The 17,948-nt window shown below is 36.1% G+C and overlaps 1 protein-coding gene across 1 annotated transcript; it reads left to right on the top strand.

The window, feature by feature from the left end:
* Nucleotides 1-1,574: 1,574 nt before the first annotated feature.
* Nucleotides 1,575-17,742, top strand: sypl1 (synaptophysin-like 1). Its single transcript, XM_059326323.1, has 5 exons — nt 1,575-1,801; nt 10,005-10,123; nt 10,273-10,477; nt 11,721-11,912; nt 14,966-17,742. The coding sequence occupies exons 1-5, from the start codon at nt 1,730-1,732 to the stop codon at nt 15,095-15,097; spliced, it is 720 nt and encodes a 239-aa protein (XP_059182306.1). The 5' UTR covers nt 1,575-1,729; the 3' UTR covers nt 15,098-17,742.
* Nucleotides 17,743-17,948: the final 206 nt, after the last annotated feature.

Here is a 17,948-nt window from a genome sequence, read left to right as displayed (position 1 = left end):
ACAGTTTCTTTCTAGAATAAACTGCCTATTTTTGGTGACTACTTAAAGAAAACAGTATGTTTCGATGGTGGGATTCAGAGGGTTACAATATTGCAGGTTATTTTAAGTGTTTAATTAAAAGAATCAACTTTTCTTAACAAGTTTTATTGTAACCATATATCTGTGATAAAGTTAGAACAGCATTAAGAATGAACACCTTTATGGTCCCGACTGGCAAGTATCAGCATCAAAATGTACTTGAAGTATCAAAAGAAAAAGTACTCGTTATGCAGAATGGCCCCACTCAGATTGTTTTTATATATTCTAACTATTATTTATGTATTTATGTAAGCAGTGTTTCAATTCTGTAAAGATAGTGCTAATTTGAACTACTTGATGTACTAGTATGAGGTTTCATTAAAAAAAAAAAAAAAAAAGTCTGATCACTTAAAATTAATCATGTTTTTATGGTAAATCTTGACCTGAAAAGTAACTTAAACTGGCAGCTTAAGAGTAAAAAGTACAATATTTGCCTCAAAATGTAGTGGAGTAGATGCTCAAAATTGTACTTAAGTACAATACTTGAGTAAATATACTTAGTTACATTCCACGACTGTTAATTTTACCCTCTTTGCCTATAAAACACCCCAATATTTAAGTCGAGATGACAGTTATTTTTTGCTCCCCCAGAGTTACAGAAGAAGTTCAACTGTATATACAATCAATAAATCAAATTCAGATTTTAAAGATTAAAAAAAAACAGATATTTGTATCATCAGACTTATGATGAGTGAACTTAAGTTAACATGTAAAATCGTTGGGGCGTCCCTTTAACACATCTGCACTTTTAAGCTCAGTCAGTCCCATGTCAGACATGTGGGACCCTCATCAAGTCGACATGTGGAAAAAAAAAAAGAGACCCTTTACTTCTGTTAATTGGGTGAGTTTCAGCTGGTCTCTGAGATTTTCTTTGTTGAAAGAATTTTGAGAATCTGCGGTGTGCTGCTCTGAGAGTCATATGACCCAGTCAGCACCGAGGAGGAGTTACACACCAACTGCAAACTCAGCAAGGAGGAGGCAGCCTGCGGACTGTAGCGGATGGATCCAATGAAAACTCAGTAGGACACTTCTGAAGCCTTTTGGTTCTCGCTGTAACTTTAGTCTCCTGTTACTGTGCATGATAATGCAAAGCTGCATGTATTTAAGCTCTCTTTGACGGGTTTCAAAGGGATGTTTTTCAGCCCAGTACATGAAAAAAAAAAAAAAACTTTCCTGCAACAGTGTGCAACCCATCAGACAGGGTCACTCTCTTTCGCTTAGCATCCGTTTCCTGTAACTAAATACGCCTGACGCTTACTCACCAAAAGCGTAATTTGGCACACTTTACGCTCTTTATACGCGCCTGCGTATTTTGCGCATCACCAAGTGGAGCGCTCGTTTTTCAAACTACACTGCAAAAAAACTCAACTAACGGTTTTTCCATTGAGATTTGTTGGTAAATTTATATTAAAAACGCGTAAAATTATATTTCCAGTAAGTTGAATGATCTCGCATATATGCCAGAGGTTTTTTCAGTTGATTTTGTTGGGTTTTTAAAGTCACTTTAAATAACTTTGGTCATTTTTTGCAGCGTCGGCTGTAAAAACCACGTCATTCTGTCAAACAACTCCCCTTTTTCCTCCCTGTTGGACCAACATCCACAGTTTAGGAACAACTGGATAAAGAGTTTTTTGGATCAGAAGCTCAAATCATGATGACCGGATTTCGGCTGAACTTGTCGCCGCTGAAGGAGCCCCTGGGCTTCGTCAAACTGGTGGAGTGGGTGAGTTAAATGTTTATACACTCAGTGTGTGAGTGTGTTTGTGTGTGTGTCATACCCAGAGGACAGGGAGGTTCAGTCCTTTTCTTGGTCCTTGGATTTTCCCTTTTTCGCGGCGATTTTCACTTTTGAGAAAGTAAAGTTTGAGGGGGTATTTGTCAAAAATGCTGATTGCAAAATTATGTTTCAATGATCATGCCTTTTTCACACATTCATAGAGCATATTTAAGTTTTTACACTTCCAAGAATGAATAAAATGCATGCAGTAATGTAATTTCATTGAAAAAATGAAGTGTTTATCACACAAGAAAAACTAAAATAGTAACCACAAATGTTCCCATTATAACAATAACAATTGAAAATGTATATTTGATTTGACTTGATCTGACAGAAAATCCAGATAAATGGATGGAAAGTGTGTTTGAGAAAGAAAAAACTTAAGCTCTGTTATGAGTTTTTTGGATAATATTACTGGTTGCATGGGCCTGTCCTTCAGACGACACAGTTAAAGATTAATGCACCTCTCAGCAATAATTTACCTCTGAATAACTGCACACAGTTGGCAACTCATACACTCCAGTTCACGGTTTGTGTATCATGGGAGAGCATGCAACAGCTCCTCCAGGAAAGTCCATGAATCAGTTGTTCTCTACAGAATTGGGTCAGCTCAGCTGCAGTTTCTCTCAGCTGTTCTATTTTCTCAAAATACAAACATCCAGAGCTATAGAGCAGCAGTTTCAGCCGGTCATCTGACTCAGGACAAGGCTGTGTGTGTGACACAGAGTGTTTCACTGTGTTGGCCTTATATAACCCTTATCTAAACCAACATATTTGCAATTCACAAGAGTCTGGATCGTAAATTGTTTGTGCATATTTGTCCATTTTTATGCTGGGAATGTCTTATGTCCAGCCCACCCAGCATTGTGAAGTCATGGCTATATAAAGTATCATGTAGTAGGTCCTGGAGTTTGAAACTTCTGAAAAACTACAAGACTACTTCAGTTATACAAGACTGTTTTAAGTGTGAAAATTATTATTATTTTTAAAGGGGATGTATTATGCTCATTTTCAGATTCATACTTTTATTTTGGGTTTCGGGAAGAGCGTGTTTCAAACTTTTACGTCTCGAAAAACACATTATTTTTTCTATATTTTCTTTGTGAACATACCTGTATTCACACTCTGTCTGAAATGCTCCATTTTCGCACCTGTCTCTTTAAGTCCCTCTCCTTAAAAACCAAGGCTGCTCTGATTGGTGATCAGTGTTTTCGGGACTTTCTACACTCTACACTGCATCTCTGCACCATCATTGCAGTTTGGGAATGACTGTAACAACACTGTAGCAGCACTTTATAACGATATAAAGTATAGTGGTGACATCACAACCTCACAGAAGCCCTATCAGGTCATTTAAAGACACAGTGTCTGAATACAGACTGTGTGCATTTCTCCCTGTAATGAGCATTTTGATACTTGGCACCTTGGTTTGTAAGTATAAAAAAGAACATGTATTCTTACTTTTTACAATATGGATCCTTTAATATATATATATATATTTATTATATGCAGCATCGTTTGATTATGTCAGAGATATATTCTCTTGCATTATCCAAATTATAACAGCCAAATCTATACATTTTAATAGTACCTTACCTGCTACAGTAGTTTTGATAATCTCATAATCATTAATGTTATTCTTTAAGCACAAATATCAAACATTACCTTGTTTCGGTGCTTAATAATAAGGATTTTCCGATTTACTTTGTCTTATGTAACAACAAATTGAATAACATTGCATTTTAGATAGAGGTTGCCGATAGGACATTTTACAAAATGTCATAATCTGTGAAACTGTGCCATTGACTGCATGGCATTATTCAAGTGCAATTTAAATTATTAATCAAGGGATTATTAAATTATTTTCCTGCTCCGAGCATCGTTATCATTATATCAACCTTTAAAAATCCACCATCTGTCAACCTCAAACATTAGAAGGACAACATGGAGCCCCACCAGCACAGAAAAAGCTATGATGCATCATGTATGATGAAATAGACCTCATCCTTTATTACAATTAGCATTAAGTTAAAGGAGATCCAGATCAAAGTAATTAATGATATGGTATTGACAATTAAAACCATTGTAGCGGGGTTCGGGGGCATGCCCCCCCTGGGAGAAAATTTGTAAATTTTTAAGTAAAATGCATCAATCTAATCGACTTTGAGAGCTAAATGAGAGCAAACACCTCACATAACATTTTTCACAGTTGGGTGATATTGTATTATAGAATCTTTATTGATATCCTACTGTGACATTTTTTTAAATCACTGCAGATCATTTTATTCACCGGGATTCTTTTTCTCTCTCTATTGAAGGGGCACGTTATCGTATTTTTTTAACTTGACAATTGCGATTTTCTATTACAGGTACAGGCAGACTATTAATCTGCTTTTTGCTTCGTTATCCATTGCGGATTTTAGTACCACTCTATGTAGCTGTCCAACATAGCGACGCCACATGAAAGAAAATCCTCTTTTGCATTCCCCGTTCGTCGGATACCAAAGAGAGGCACCATGGCACCAGAAGGGCACTAAAAGGGCACTTATTAAGGCACATTATCAATTTTTTTTGCTCTAGAGGGCACATAATCATAATCACTTTTCTGTAACAAGCATTTTACTATTTCATTTCGAGATGTTTTACACAAAGCTAGTACATGCATGCTCGGAAAACCTTCCATTAATTAATAACACACCTGTTAAATTCATGCACATAGAGTACTGTATATTTTGCTTCCAGGCAGCAGCAGAAAATGTGTGTTTGGACATAGATTTATCAGCAGTTGATGGTATAATTTTAGATTTCTGACAGATGGTTCATCACTGCTGCTGTAGATGAAATTGGAGGGAATCCAGCCTCGAAAGTCCAACATTTCTGTCCGTACCCTGTGAACCAACAGTAGTTTACTTGGCACATGAGCGGTTTCGCCTAAACACTCATACCTCCCTTGATGTTATCTTCCACACAGTAGTAAACAGGAAGGAGGGTTCAGAGTAGCAAGTGCTACAAAGCTGCCCCATTCAGTCAGCATGATGATGATGAAGCTTTTGGACTTTAGCGATGTCAGGTTTCTCTGCCAAAAGAGGGAGAAACAGGTTTACTGGGCTTCTGAAGGAAACCCAGTGACAAAATGGGCACATGCTTCAGTGGCTTTGGGTTTTTCGGTCAGACTGACCGCGACTCATGGCCGTTGTCTAGGAACACTGCAGAGTATTCTATTTCTAACTTATAGCCCGACAGATATATCGCTTGACAGATATTATCGGCCGATATTGGTTATCAAGGGCCGATCAGTATCGGTGTACAGTACAGGCCAAAAGTTTGGACACACCCATCTCATTCAATGCGTTTTTCTTTATTTTCATGACTATTGACATTGTAGATTCATCAAAACTATGAATGAACACATATGGAATTATGTACTTAACAAAAAAAGTGTGAAATAACTGAAAACATGTCTTGTATTTTAGATTCCTCAAAGTAACCACCCTTTGCTTACTAGAATATAAGACATGTTTTCAGTTATTTCACACTTTTTTGTTAAGTACATAATTCCACATGTGTTCATTAATAGTTTTGATGAATTTACAATGTCAATAGTCATGAAAATAAAGGAAAAACATTGAATGAGAAGGTGTGTCCAAACTTTTGGCCTGTACTGTATATGCTGTCCAATATGTGCCATTATGAGAACTTTTTTTACACACAGTAAATTTTGCTTGCCGTGATTTAGAAATGTTGCTAGCTATTCATTTTCTTCTTATTATTTTTTTACATAGTCAGTAAAGTCAGACACTGAACAGCAATGATGTTTATTTAGCTATTTATTGTATTCCTATTTATTCTTTATTTTCTCAGTTAGCATTTGTATAATTGGCTGACAATGTAATACATTGTTTGTATAATGTATCATCATCTATAACAATGTTAAATATGCTAAGTTTTATTTTTGAGGAAGGAGCTCTCTGGGTACCTTTGCAAAGTGGTGAAAAATTGGCGCACAGTCCACATAAGGTCTATTTTCATTTAAGCTCAAAAAATTACTATATCGGCCACCATGTCGGTTATTCGTGATTTTTTTCCGTGTTAAATCAGTATCCGCCTCTGTCTCAAAAATCCCATATCAGTCAGGGTCTAGTGAAAAGTCACCAATCAAAGCTTCGAACCAAAAACAACACAATCAAACATGTTCCAGCAGGAATGTGATCAGAAATTGGGAAATCAAATAACATCAACATCCAAAATTACAGGTTTTACCTATGTTAGCATGTAGCTACATGTAGCAGTGACTGGTTATCTATGAGTTTCCCCCTGTTAAATCAGTATTGACATTGGCCTCAAAAATCCCATAACGGTCTGTTTCTATTTCAAATTTTTTGTACAGCTAAGGCAGGGGTGGTCAACCTGTGGCTCCAGAGCCTCATGTGGCTCTTTAGGCTGCCTGCTGGGGCTCCCTGTGGCTGAGACAAAAAAAAAAAACATATATATTTTTACATAAAAAAATGTAATTAAGCAATGGTGTAGACCAAAAACTATTTGTATTCTTCAATTGTAAAAAAAAAAAAAAAGTATATTAACCATAAATATTTAAAAAGTTTTGACATTTAAGTCAACTAAAATGTGCTTCATAGCTTACGAAAGTCTCCGGCCCAGCACCTTAACCTTTAAGTTTTGCCAACTTTGAGTTTAGTTTTGAGTTCCCCTAGATAGACTAGTTTTCAAAATCGTATTAATAAATGCACAATTTGACTATTAATAATGTTGGTAGGCTAATTTAGACTTATTAGGCTGTTTAATTTTCTAAATTTTTACTCAATATAAGGTTTGCGGCTCCATTCTGCGATTTTCTCTTTTTTTTGGCCACCAGTGGCTCTTTAGTTAGTAAAGGTTGCCCACCCCTGAGCTAAGGTGTCCTTCCCAGAGTAAGTCCTTCTTTTTCCTATATGTCCACTTTACATTGTTTGTATCACATGCAGGGTCCTCTAAATGAACTTCTGTGACATATTGTGAGTGGTTGCAATGTGTGCAAATCGATGTTGTTCCACAGCTTGGTTATGAGCGACGACGGCCTGTGTCTCTGGAATGTCCATAAATTGGTGTTGGGTGGTGTGCAGATGTGTGAGAGATAGAAAGCCTGGCAAAGCTCTGCTGTTTGTCCACAGTCTTTGGCATTCGCCTTGTTTGGAGAAGGTGCCACCTGTAGCCCTAATTAGGACTTAATGGAGATATTGGAAACCTGACAAAATACCCAACTGTCCAACTGTGTTTGTGCAGGGTAGTATTTATGCCGTGTTTAAAAATGTGAACGTAAACAAAAGTATTAAAATGTCGAGGTGTGTGTGTTTGGTCCACTCTGGCTGTTACAGTTATTCATGCTGATGACCTCGTGGTGGGAGAGTGACAGAATCAGTGAAACGGTAATGTGAGAAAAGTAGCTTACTGTGGTGTGTAGCCAGAAAAACAGGAAGTGGCAGCCAGTGACATCTGGAGAAACATCTGGAGAGAGGCCTTGAGGTGTGTGTGTTTGTGTATGTGTGCGTGTGTGTGTAGATGTACAGTAAACGTGTAAGTGGGTGTTGTGGTGTGACGCTAAAGGCTAAAAGTTGAGGCTGCCTGTTGTAAGCATTTTTCAAGGGTGTGCGTATGTGTGAAAGAGTTGTGCTGATGAAACAGAATTTAAGAGGTCAGTTAGTTTTTTTAATGTCCTGAGAGATGAACAGACTGTGGTGCATGCCATTACCTTGCAATGTGAGGTGTGAATCAGAGTTCAGTGTTTTTTCATATCATATAATCCACTTCCTGTCCTATGCATGCTGTCTACTGTAACAGAAATACCTTCAAATTTTCAAATTCAAGGCAATATATAACCCCTTTTCGACAAACGTGAACCTAGTAGCAAAACCTTTTGTTCCTCCCATCTAGATGGTTTTTAGATTATGTATGTATGTTTTCTGTTTTTAGCTGTTTCCCCCCCCCCCTTTTTTATCCTCTTTATAATTAGACTGTTATGTTTTTAACCTGTAGCACTTTGAGATTTCCTGTAATGTAAAGTGCATTACAAATAAAATGTATTATTATTATTATTATTATTATTAGTTCTAGTGCTTGGCTGGTGCTGCTGCTGCTGGTTCATACTTGTGAACCTTCTGAGAACCAGTTTTCTCTTCCAGAGGCTCAAGAGCCACGTCATTACGGTAGAGACCAAAACAGAGCTAAAAGGACAGTAAATTTAGACTTACAAGTGTCAGGAGGCCAGCATCACAACTCTAAATTAATGTTAATGTCTGCTAAATGTGCAAATAAGCCATCATTTGCTAGCATGTTCACCACAGCAACTTTTAAAGGTTCTGGATTGTAAAAAGTTACATTGATGTTTTTTTTTTATTATAGAGGAAGCTTGGGTGCTATAAAGATAGTGTCAAAGTATCAAAAGCATGTAAACGTGTTCTACTACGAAGCTAAAATACACGTGAACCTGAAAATAGTATGTTTCCTTTAAGGTGTAATTTGCTGAGTGTTATGTTAACAGCTTATTGTGCTGCCCCCAGGTGGCCAAGAAAAATCTATTAATGCTGGTTTAAGATGTTTTTGGAAAACAAGGATATTAAAACAAACTTTCTATTAACCTCTGGATCCGTAACTTGAGAAATTCTGATCGTATGTATGCTTTTTGTACAACTTCATGACTAGATTCTTAGCCCACATGATGAAGAAGCAAGGCTGTTGTTCTGTATTTAGCCCTATTCTGTAATGTTAGATGTTTGAATTAGTGTTGTACTTCATCACAGCTGTCTGTTGCACAGGAAGTGTCAGTGAAGATGTGTGATGACCGGGGGACATGAAGCTATGCATAACGAGAAAGTGTGAAAACTGCTAACACGTTTTGAGAAAAGCAAATCAGATCATTATCACCCATGAAATATGAGTTAAGAGAGTCTGACCGAGCTCAATACCCATGAATGATAAAATCTGCCCACTGCAGTTTGAGGGTTAAGCCTAGCAGTAGCCAGTCTGACTAAAAGAATTTAGTTGCTTTTAAGGAGAGTATTAGTGTCACATGGCCTACACGCTGAATCAGATGCTTTCTGCCCCTGCGAGAAAGAATTCAAGAGCTGAATGGCACCATTAGTGCGGCCATGTAAGCCACATTTCATTTTATTCGTGAGAGAAAGGAAAGAAAAGAATATCGAAAATAGGTGTTTAAATTAGAGGAAAAACAATTATAAGAAGAAAACGATTGAAGACTTGTAAAAATTGTTGAGTAGTGAGTTTGTTTTCAGCTGTTTGTTAGAGTTAAATGCTGGCCATCTGCTAATCCCTCTGGCTCTTTACTGCTGATGCTGGTTAAGGTTGCCAACTTTCTTCTGGGTGTGAAGTTCTGGTGACACACTTTCAAACTGCATTGTCCAAGAGTGCATGTTTATACTATATACTGTACTATTATGTACTATTATTACTATATACTGTAATATACTACTATTATTATTATACCGGCCTTATTTATTATTATTATTATTATTATTACTATTATTATTATATATTATATATCATATTATTTTACTTAAAATTACTTTATTTATATTTTTCATTTTATTTTTATATTTTTTATTATCTATTATTACATATTATATTATATATATTATATTATATACTGTACTATTATTATTGTTATTATTATTATTATATACCGTCTAGTCACTATAGCATTGTTGCCATTATATCACCAGTTTAATTATTACCATCATCTTCCCAACTGATGTTCTTTGTTTTAACGTCTTAAGTGTCCTTGTTCTATTCTGTGTTTTTTTCTATTGTTGTTTTTATTTATGCTACCTCAGTATTTTATTCTATTGCATTTTATTGTACTTGAATACCGGACTGCTGTGACAACCGAATTTTCCTTCGGGGATGAATAAAGTAATCAATCTATCTATCTATCTATCTATATGGAGGATCACAGTCAAATTATGGTTATGGTTTCCATTTAACACTCAATGTAAGAATCTACTTGAAAAAACCTACTAGATAGCTTCCCCTCCTCCTAAACAAACTACAGTATCTTAAGTTTCTTCATCTATTTCCCCAAAGCTGAGCACAGTCTCCACCATGTCCCAAATCTCTCGCTCTCTCTTGTCTGTCCAAACAGCTCACGGCCATATTTGCTTTTGGAAGCTGCAGCGGGTACTCGGGGAAGAACATCATCTCTCTCTTCTGCGGCGATGGCAGGAACGAAACCCTCGATGCCAACTTTCACTACCCATTTAGGTGAGAATCTCAACACATTTTGGTTGGTATTTCAATGTCAAGCACAGGATTGAAATGTCACTTATCATTGGTTATATAACTCCAAAAAGGACATCAAATAAAAACAGAAATAATGATGATTCTAACTCTTTATGTTGTATTGTGGCCAGGTTAAGTCAAGTCCCGCTCATCGAGGGAAACACCACTCTTTGTAACCACTCCGCCACGACGACGCACTTAGTGGGCGACTCGGCGTCCGCAGTAGAGTTCTTCGTTGGCATCGCCGTCGTCTGCTTTCTGTACAGCATGGTGGCTCTGTTGGTGTATTTAGGCTACATGCACGTCTACAAGGACTCTGACTTTGGACCTATTTTTGTGAGTATTTATCTTGCTGGTCAGTTTTTCAATGGATCCCCAATAGAACCCCTAAATTAACCCATAACAACCCAGACCCAGTCATCCTTAATGGTAAATTATGGGGGGTATACCACAGACCAAGTGGACCACAAAGAACACATTTATGAAGTTTAAAAAAAAAATACTACCCCTAAATGTCAAAGATCTGTGATGTGACATATATATGTTACATTGGGCGTTTATGGTATTTGTGTTTATGATATTTCTTATTTTTAAATTAATAAACTATACACATTTTCTGCTTACAGAAACACACATTTTCCTTTTTCTCTGCATCTCCACAACATATATAAAAAGTGTGACATTAATAGTGCTGTTTAACAACATATTATTTTTCAGATTTCTTTTTAAGTTACAAAATAATAATAAATCAATAATAAATAAAAACAAATAACCATTTGCCTTTTTGTTTTCATCTCCATAACATATATCATAATTGTGACTTTAATAGTGCAGTTAGACAACAATTTCCATTTCAGATTTGTTTTTAAGTAACAAAATAATAATAAATCAATAATAAATAAATATAAATAACACTGCTGAAGAACTGGTTCGAGATTAGGCACTGGCCCTGGAACTGCCTTGGTGGAAAAGGCGTGTCAGAGCTGAGGGAGAACAGGCGAAGACAGTTTTCAGACAAAGATATCAACTAGAGGATTGATAATTTAGCAGCTAAAGAGCAAGATATTTCCCTCAAGAGATTGTAGAGACCAAAACAGAGCTAAAAGGACATTAAATATAGACCTACAGTTATCAGGAGGCCAGCAACAAAACTCTAAATTAATGCTAATGTTACTCTGTGTCTGCTAAAATCTGCAAATAAACCATCATTTGCTAGCTTGTTTACTACAGCAACTTTTAAAGGTCCTGAATTGTGATGAAAAGTTACATTTACGTATCTTGTTTTATTATGAAGCAGGCTTGGGTGCAATATAAATAGTGTGAAAGTATCAAAGTGCTTAATCCATGAAGAAATGCACAAAGCACAAATTCAGACTCTAAAACGTACATACAACTTAAATGAGCTGTTAGGACTTCTGTAAGCATTTCAGACAATGGTGAATACAGATATATTCAGACAGTATGAGAAAAAGAATGTGTTTTTCGAACATTAAAGCATGTAAACATGTACGACTAGAAACCTAGAAAAGAGACTTGCAGTTCCTGTCTGTATAGATGATGTGTTTATCCTTGTTTCTAGGACTTTGTGATCACAGCGATCCTGGTCTTCCTGTGGCTGGTGTGTTCGTCCGCCTGGGCGAAGGGCCTGCAGAATGTGAAGTACGCCACGGACACTGAAGGCATCAGCGCAACGCTGGACTTCTGCAAGGGGAGCAACATCACCTGTGAGGTCACAGAGTTCGCCAGCATGCGGCCCCTCAACATCTCTGTGGTGAGAAGAGATACAGTGCAGCCTTGCAAATCAGATCCTGGACCCGAATATGTCTTTCAGGAAAGCATGAATGATTTGATGGAAACTGATATTTCCTCTACCTGAAGTTACTTGTTATTATTCAGGGAAAAAGCCATGATGCCTGTGCCTCAGCCATTATATTTCTCCACATCGATTTATATCATTGTGGATGGAAACCAGGAAGAAATTCCCATTCTGTTTGCAACACAGGACTTTGATTCACTAACTATACATTTAATTTACTACGCATACTATTCATTCACTTCAATACTCACTGAGTCCAGACTGGACTGCCCTCCAAGGTTCCTTTAAGTGTGTGTGTGTGTGTGTGTGTGTGTGTGTGTGTGTGTGTGTGTGTGTGTTCTTGTACTTCCTACATAGTGAGGACCGGAACACGTTTTTAACCAACAGAGTGAGGACATTTTGTGAACTGAGGACATTTCGGCCGGTCCTCACTTCGGACCTCAAGGCTTTTTTGAGATTTCAGACTTTGTTTTAGGGTTAAAGGTTACAATCAGGTTAGGGTTAGGTATGTTAGGGTAACCATGGTTACCTTAGGGTAAGGGGCTCGGGAACAAGGTTATGATAGTTAACGAAAACTAACAAAATAACGCAAACTAGAATTGAAAAAACATTTTCGTTAACTGAAATAAAAATAAAAACGAGAGTTTTTAAAAAAAAAAAACGATAACTGGAACTGTATTTTGTGTTTACAAAACTGACTAAAAATAACTAAAATTATAGTAAAAATGTCCTTCGTTTTCATCTTTGTCAACTTTTTTCATACATAATGAAGATGGATAAGACAAAGGAAATAAAGGCAAAATTTACCGTGACCTCTTTTAATCTTCCACCCAACAAATACCCCATTACAAAAACTAAAACTAATAAAAACTAAACTAAAACTAAGCATTTAAAAAAAAAAAAAAATTAACTTAAACTAGAAAACAAAAATTCACAACAAAATTAAAACTAAAACTAATGAAAAATCCAAAACTATTATAACTTTGCTAGGGAATTCACTATTACAATGAGGGTCCTCACAAAGATAGAAGTACAAGAATGTGTGTGTGTGTGTGTGTGTGTGTGTGTGTGTGTGTGTGTGTGTGTGTGTGTGTGTGTGTGTGTGTGTGTGTGTGTGTGTGTGATATAAAGAGATAGAGAGAGGGAGAGACAGACACTGACAGAGAAGGTGGAAGGTGGACTGTTGTACAGAATGTTCCTGTAAGTTATTCATAAGCTACTTTGAGCTCTGCTTTGTCACTTTCTGACCCAGCCAAACCCTTGATATTTTCCAGTAAGTTCACCCGAACCTGCTAACCTACAGGTTGTTGGTCATCCCACGCATCACGAGTTACTTGGCTATTTCATCACAAATTGTTATACTCAGGGAAACTCTGGGAAATAACTTCTACATCAAAAGGAAGTTAAGAATCTATAGTTTTTAGCTATGTACTGTGTTAACTTCTTCCATTTAAAAATACCTTGTAGAAATATAAACATATGCCTCATTAGAATTTAAGATTATTACCTTAAGCTGAAGGCTATATTTCTGAATAGGTTCTTATCTGTATGATAAATAGTTTCTATTTTTAATGCAAAAGAAAAACCTTTCCATTTATTATACATTTTTCAGTTTTGCCAAGTTAAAGAGGGGGTGGTGGTGGCACTGTGACTGTATATAATACTTAGTTTAGTTTTTTTTTTTAAAGAGAGAAAGAGAAAAATAAAAATGGACGGTATGATTTATTATATGCTGATATTTAATCAGTTTGATGTCTTAAGGGCACTATAATTGCATTGCCAATTAATATAAGTTACAAAATACAAAATTTGTCTGATTTAATGTGACTTCTGGTTTAAACCACACCAAATCCCAGTCTTTTATCTGAATACAGAGACAGAAACATTTTGTTGTTTGAACATACACAAATAATAACACACCGTACATCTCTACTGGTTACCCCAGTCTCAGTCAGCATTCCCTTTAGCTGTCATTAATTTCCATGATGAGATCCAGTCGCCAGTAGAAAGAAAATCAGAGTCACTGATTGTGTTTCATTTCCCTCAGTTAATATAATACAACGCTGGAAGACTTAAGCAGAAACATTAAGCAGCCTGACTCGCAGTCATGAGACACTGAGCAATAACTCTTTCATTTTCCTCAGACATTGTTGCTGTGGTCTGCTCAGTATTATCTGTGTCACAAGTCCAGAGCAGATTTGTTGGAATGAGCACAAATGCGACCAGAGTGCACGTCCTCAAAGTGTCCATCAAATATCAAAATGTCCTCTTTTTATTCCCTTGAGCTTACATGCATCCTCACATAAGATTTATAGTAGATAGTTTATATAGATAGTTTTTTTTTAAAACAATTTATTTATTAACATTTTTTCATACAGTTTACAGCATCAGTAATGGCAGTAGAACTTCAAATTCCACCCAAACCCACCCCCCTCCCAAATCAGGCCCCAAAGGCCAACTCTTGCTGTAATCCCTAATAATAATAATAATGAAAAATAAATAAATAAAATAATAATAACAATAAAAAGGATAATAATAACAGTAATAGTAAAGTAGATGATAGATAAATACAATACAGAAGTAAATAATAGAAAAATAAATGAAAACCATAAAAAATATAAAGAAAGTTCAAAGTTCAGAGCACAGTAAATTACATTCAACAAAGGTCATGATATTGGCTTGGTCTTACAGGTGTAGTAACAACCAACAACTACAGCTACACCATTGACAGTACTCAACTAGTTAACTCCACATATGTTTTAAAGTCACTCCAGCATTTTTCAAAAAGATGGGGTTTCTTTTTCACATTGAACATAATTTTTTCAGAGGCCATGTATGATGCAACTTCCTTAAGCCACATTGAGACAGTGGGTGGACTTTCACTTTTCCACAGTATGGCAATACATTTATTTCCAGCAATTAGGTATAGCCTAATAAAACGTGTTGATTTTATAGTTTTTATAGTAATATTAATCTGTATTTTGTTTATTCTGTCTGCTTTATTCCAGGTGTTTGGCTACCTCAACATGTTTGTGTGGGCGGGCAACGCCTGGTTTGTGTACAAGGAGACGCGCTGGCACTCCCAGAAATTCTCCTCTCAGCCCGGCCCTGCAAGGCAACAGGTCCCCGCTCCCATCTAACGTACAATATAAAGCAACGCAGTCACATACATGTAGACACCACACATAGAAAAGACACAATTTGAGCACATGCACATTGTTTCTTGCATGACCACACGTGCAATTATTACACATAAATACACAAAAAAAGCTGTGTAAGATGATGAAGAGAGACAAAATGAAGGATAAATTGATACTGTGTGTTTAAAAACAGATGGTTTTGATATATATTGGATTTGGGCCTTATCAACACAGTAGCAGCTGTGTAGGTAGTACACAGAGCTAAATTGGCATTTTGTAACCCAAAATGTAACATAATTCCTCTCAGTTCTAAAAAAATGTAAATTTCCCAAAAGATTTCCTCCGAAGGCTTAAGCCCCTCTGCAGCAGTAGGAAGCTAGGGGAGGAGAAAGTGTTCATGTGTAGATTAGCTTTTGTTATTTTCATTTTTTTGTTACCTGTTTCTTATACTACAGCAACACCAATGCAACTAGTATGTAAATGTGCCTTCTTAAAGTAATTCGGAGTCGGTTTCTTATGCTTTAGTAAGCAGAAACATGCATACGTTATCATCAAATGTGTTTAAACTTTATAGCAATTTTATGGCTTGTGAGACTTGAAAGAGAGGTTTTACTCACTTCTCTGGTCTGATTTTAGGACAATTGCTGAATTTATTATGCGTTATTATATACTGATGAATGTAAGGTACTTAAAGCCAACAACAAGGAGCAAAAAGATCTGCCGCAATAGGGATAATGTGATGAAGGTTGTCAGGGTAAAAGAGAGTTGTCTGTGGTGCACTATGAAGCCGAATACAGTGGAAGCCTCTTATAGTAATCACGTCTTTCCGATTCATGCAGATCATGCAGATTACCATCTAATTGACATTTGTATATTTATTATATGGATATAAAATAATGAAACAGGCCGCTTCACTATAATGAATTTTATTGACTTTTCAGAATACATTGCAGCTGTTTCAAACACTTTTCAAATTACTGTACAAATTCAATTACTTACTCAAGTACACTATAATATAATGCAGTGCTGTATATAAACTAAAGCTTACTGTTGGAGAAATTATAATTAGGCTGTAGCATAAAGTAGAATTATGCTACTAAGCCGCAAGTGGTGGTTTTGGTGCATTTCTAAATTTTTAAAAGGCCTGAAAATAAACTGCAGGCTGTCGATGAAAACTTGAAACAGTTTCATAATGCAGAAAGGTTACAGCAAGGCAAAATATTATAGGAGTGAAGTGAGAATTACCATAGTTTAATTGTTTTTCCCCCTTTGTTATCATGTATTAAAAGATCCCAAATTAATACTGTAAGCACTACTTTATTACCTAAGGAGAATTATTTAAAAAGCATCCTGTCCAAAGCTTTTTGTTCCATACAAGGTAACTGTAATCACTATAATGGTTTCCACTGTAGTCTCTATACTATAATGCCATATCAGAAAATGCCATTCATTGTAATTTATTGACATGCAGTTCATTGCATTTGATATTGACCTTGATATTGAACCATGCATGTGATAAATGTGGATAAATGTGGCTTTTTTTTTGGGTCATATTTTGTATATTTTTCAGCATCTTGTGTATCTAGAAGATGACTCACTGGGATATTCATTCATTCTTTCATTCATAGAAGATCTCACAGTCAGCCCATGTGCCCTCTAGTGGTGGTTGGTGGTAAAATATCAAAACTTGACTAGGGTTATAAATTTACAAACATTTATGATGTGAATCCATATAAAAGTCTTTATTAGGTAACTATCTGTCGACAAGGAGAATGTTTATTTCTGACATGGACTGTGTAGCATGGCCTCCAACCCAGATATCAGGAAAGTACAGTCAGTGTGTGATGTTCTTATCACAACATGCACAGTGTGCTCATATGGTGCTTAGTATGCTTTTATGATGAGAGTGTTTCAAGTGTAAATCCATAAATAATCCTTGACTGAAGGTTGTCTACTTCATTGGTTAAAGAAAATGTTGCTGAGAGTTTGAAATCTTTTCTGTGTCCAAAAGCTTTGATTTTTTTAGTTTCATCTAAGGTACCAGATGAAGGTTCAATCCTTACTTGGTTGTGTAAAAAACAGTTTGTTGTTATAATTTTTAATGTGACTTTTCTTTTTCACCCTTCTGCATCACTGTCAAACAGCAACAACTCTGCCCAAGCACTATTTTTTCCTCCCATATCTCCGTGTGATGTTAAATCCTTCATATTTTAAGTCTTGTGTTTTTGATTATCTAGTTTTTTTATAAATCCTTCATGAGACACCAAACAAAGAGCTGGTGTTGTGTTTTATAAACCGTCCGTTTTTTCCTCTTATTTTTCATTTTCAGTGTGTGAAGATGATTTGAAGGAATTTCTGATTTTCTTTTATTGCTTTTTGATATAATAAATGTAAGTGAGATGATGTAAGTTCATTTAACTGTGCCGAAGGACAAGGTTTAATGAATGTGTGTGTGTGTGTGTTTGGTGTACTGGTTATGCCTCTTCACTTGTATAATCATCCAACTAGCTATAGCTTTGTCAATGATTCCTATGCATTTAACCTGTCTTTCAAGAGAGACTTACATTCACTCTGTGACATGCACAATTTCAATGTACCTTTGTTTTTTTCAATAAAAATGAATGATTTTTTTTTCATTCATCTCTCCAGTCAATTTCCTGTCCCTCTGCAAATGTGTACCTAGCGTACTCTACCTGTGAGTGTGTTTGTTGGACTTCTGAAAGCCAAAAAGTTTCACTTCACATTTTCTCCCTGGACTATTTTATCGTGCAAGTCTGAAAATATATATATAAAATTGTTTGAATTTAGCTACCCAGATGGGATAAAAAACTAAGTTTAAAACTATCTTTAA

The sequence above is a fragment of the Centropristis striata genome, chromosome 22, assembly GCF_030273125.1.
Source record: "Centropristis striata isolate RG_2023a ecotype Rhode Island chromosome 22, C.striata_1.0, whole genome shotgun sequence".
NCBI classification, from domain to species: Eukaryota; Metazoa; Chordata; class Actinopteri; order Perciformes; family Serranidae; genus Centropristis; species Centropristis striata.
The sequence above is the reverse complement of the archived record's forward strand: the minus strand, read 5'-3'. Positions and strand labels throughout refer to the sequence as shown.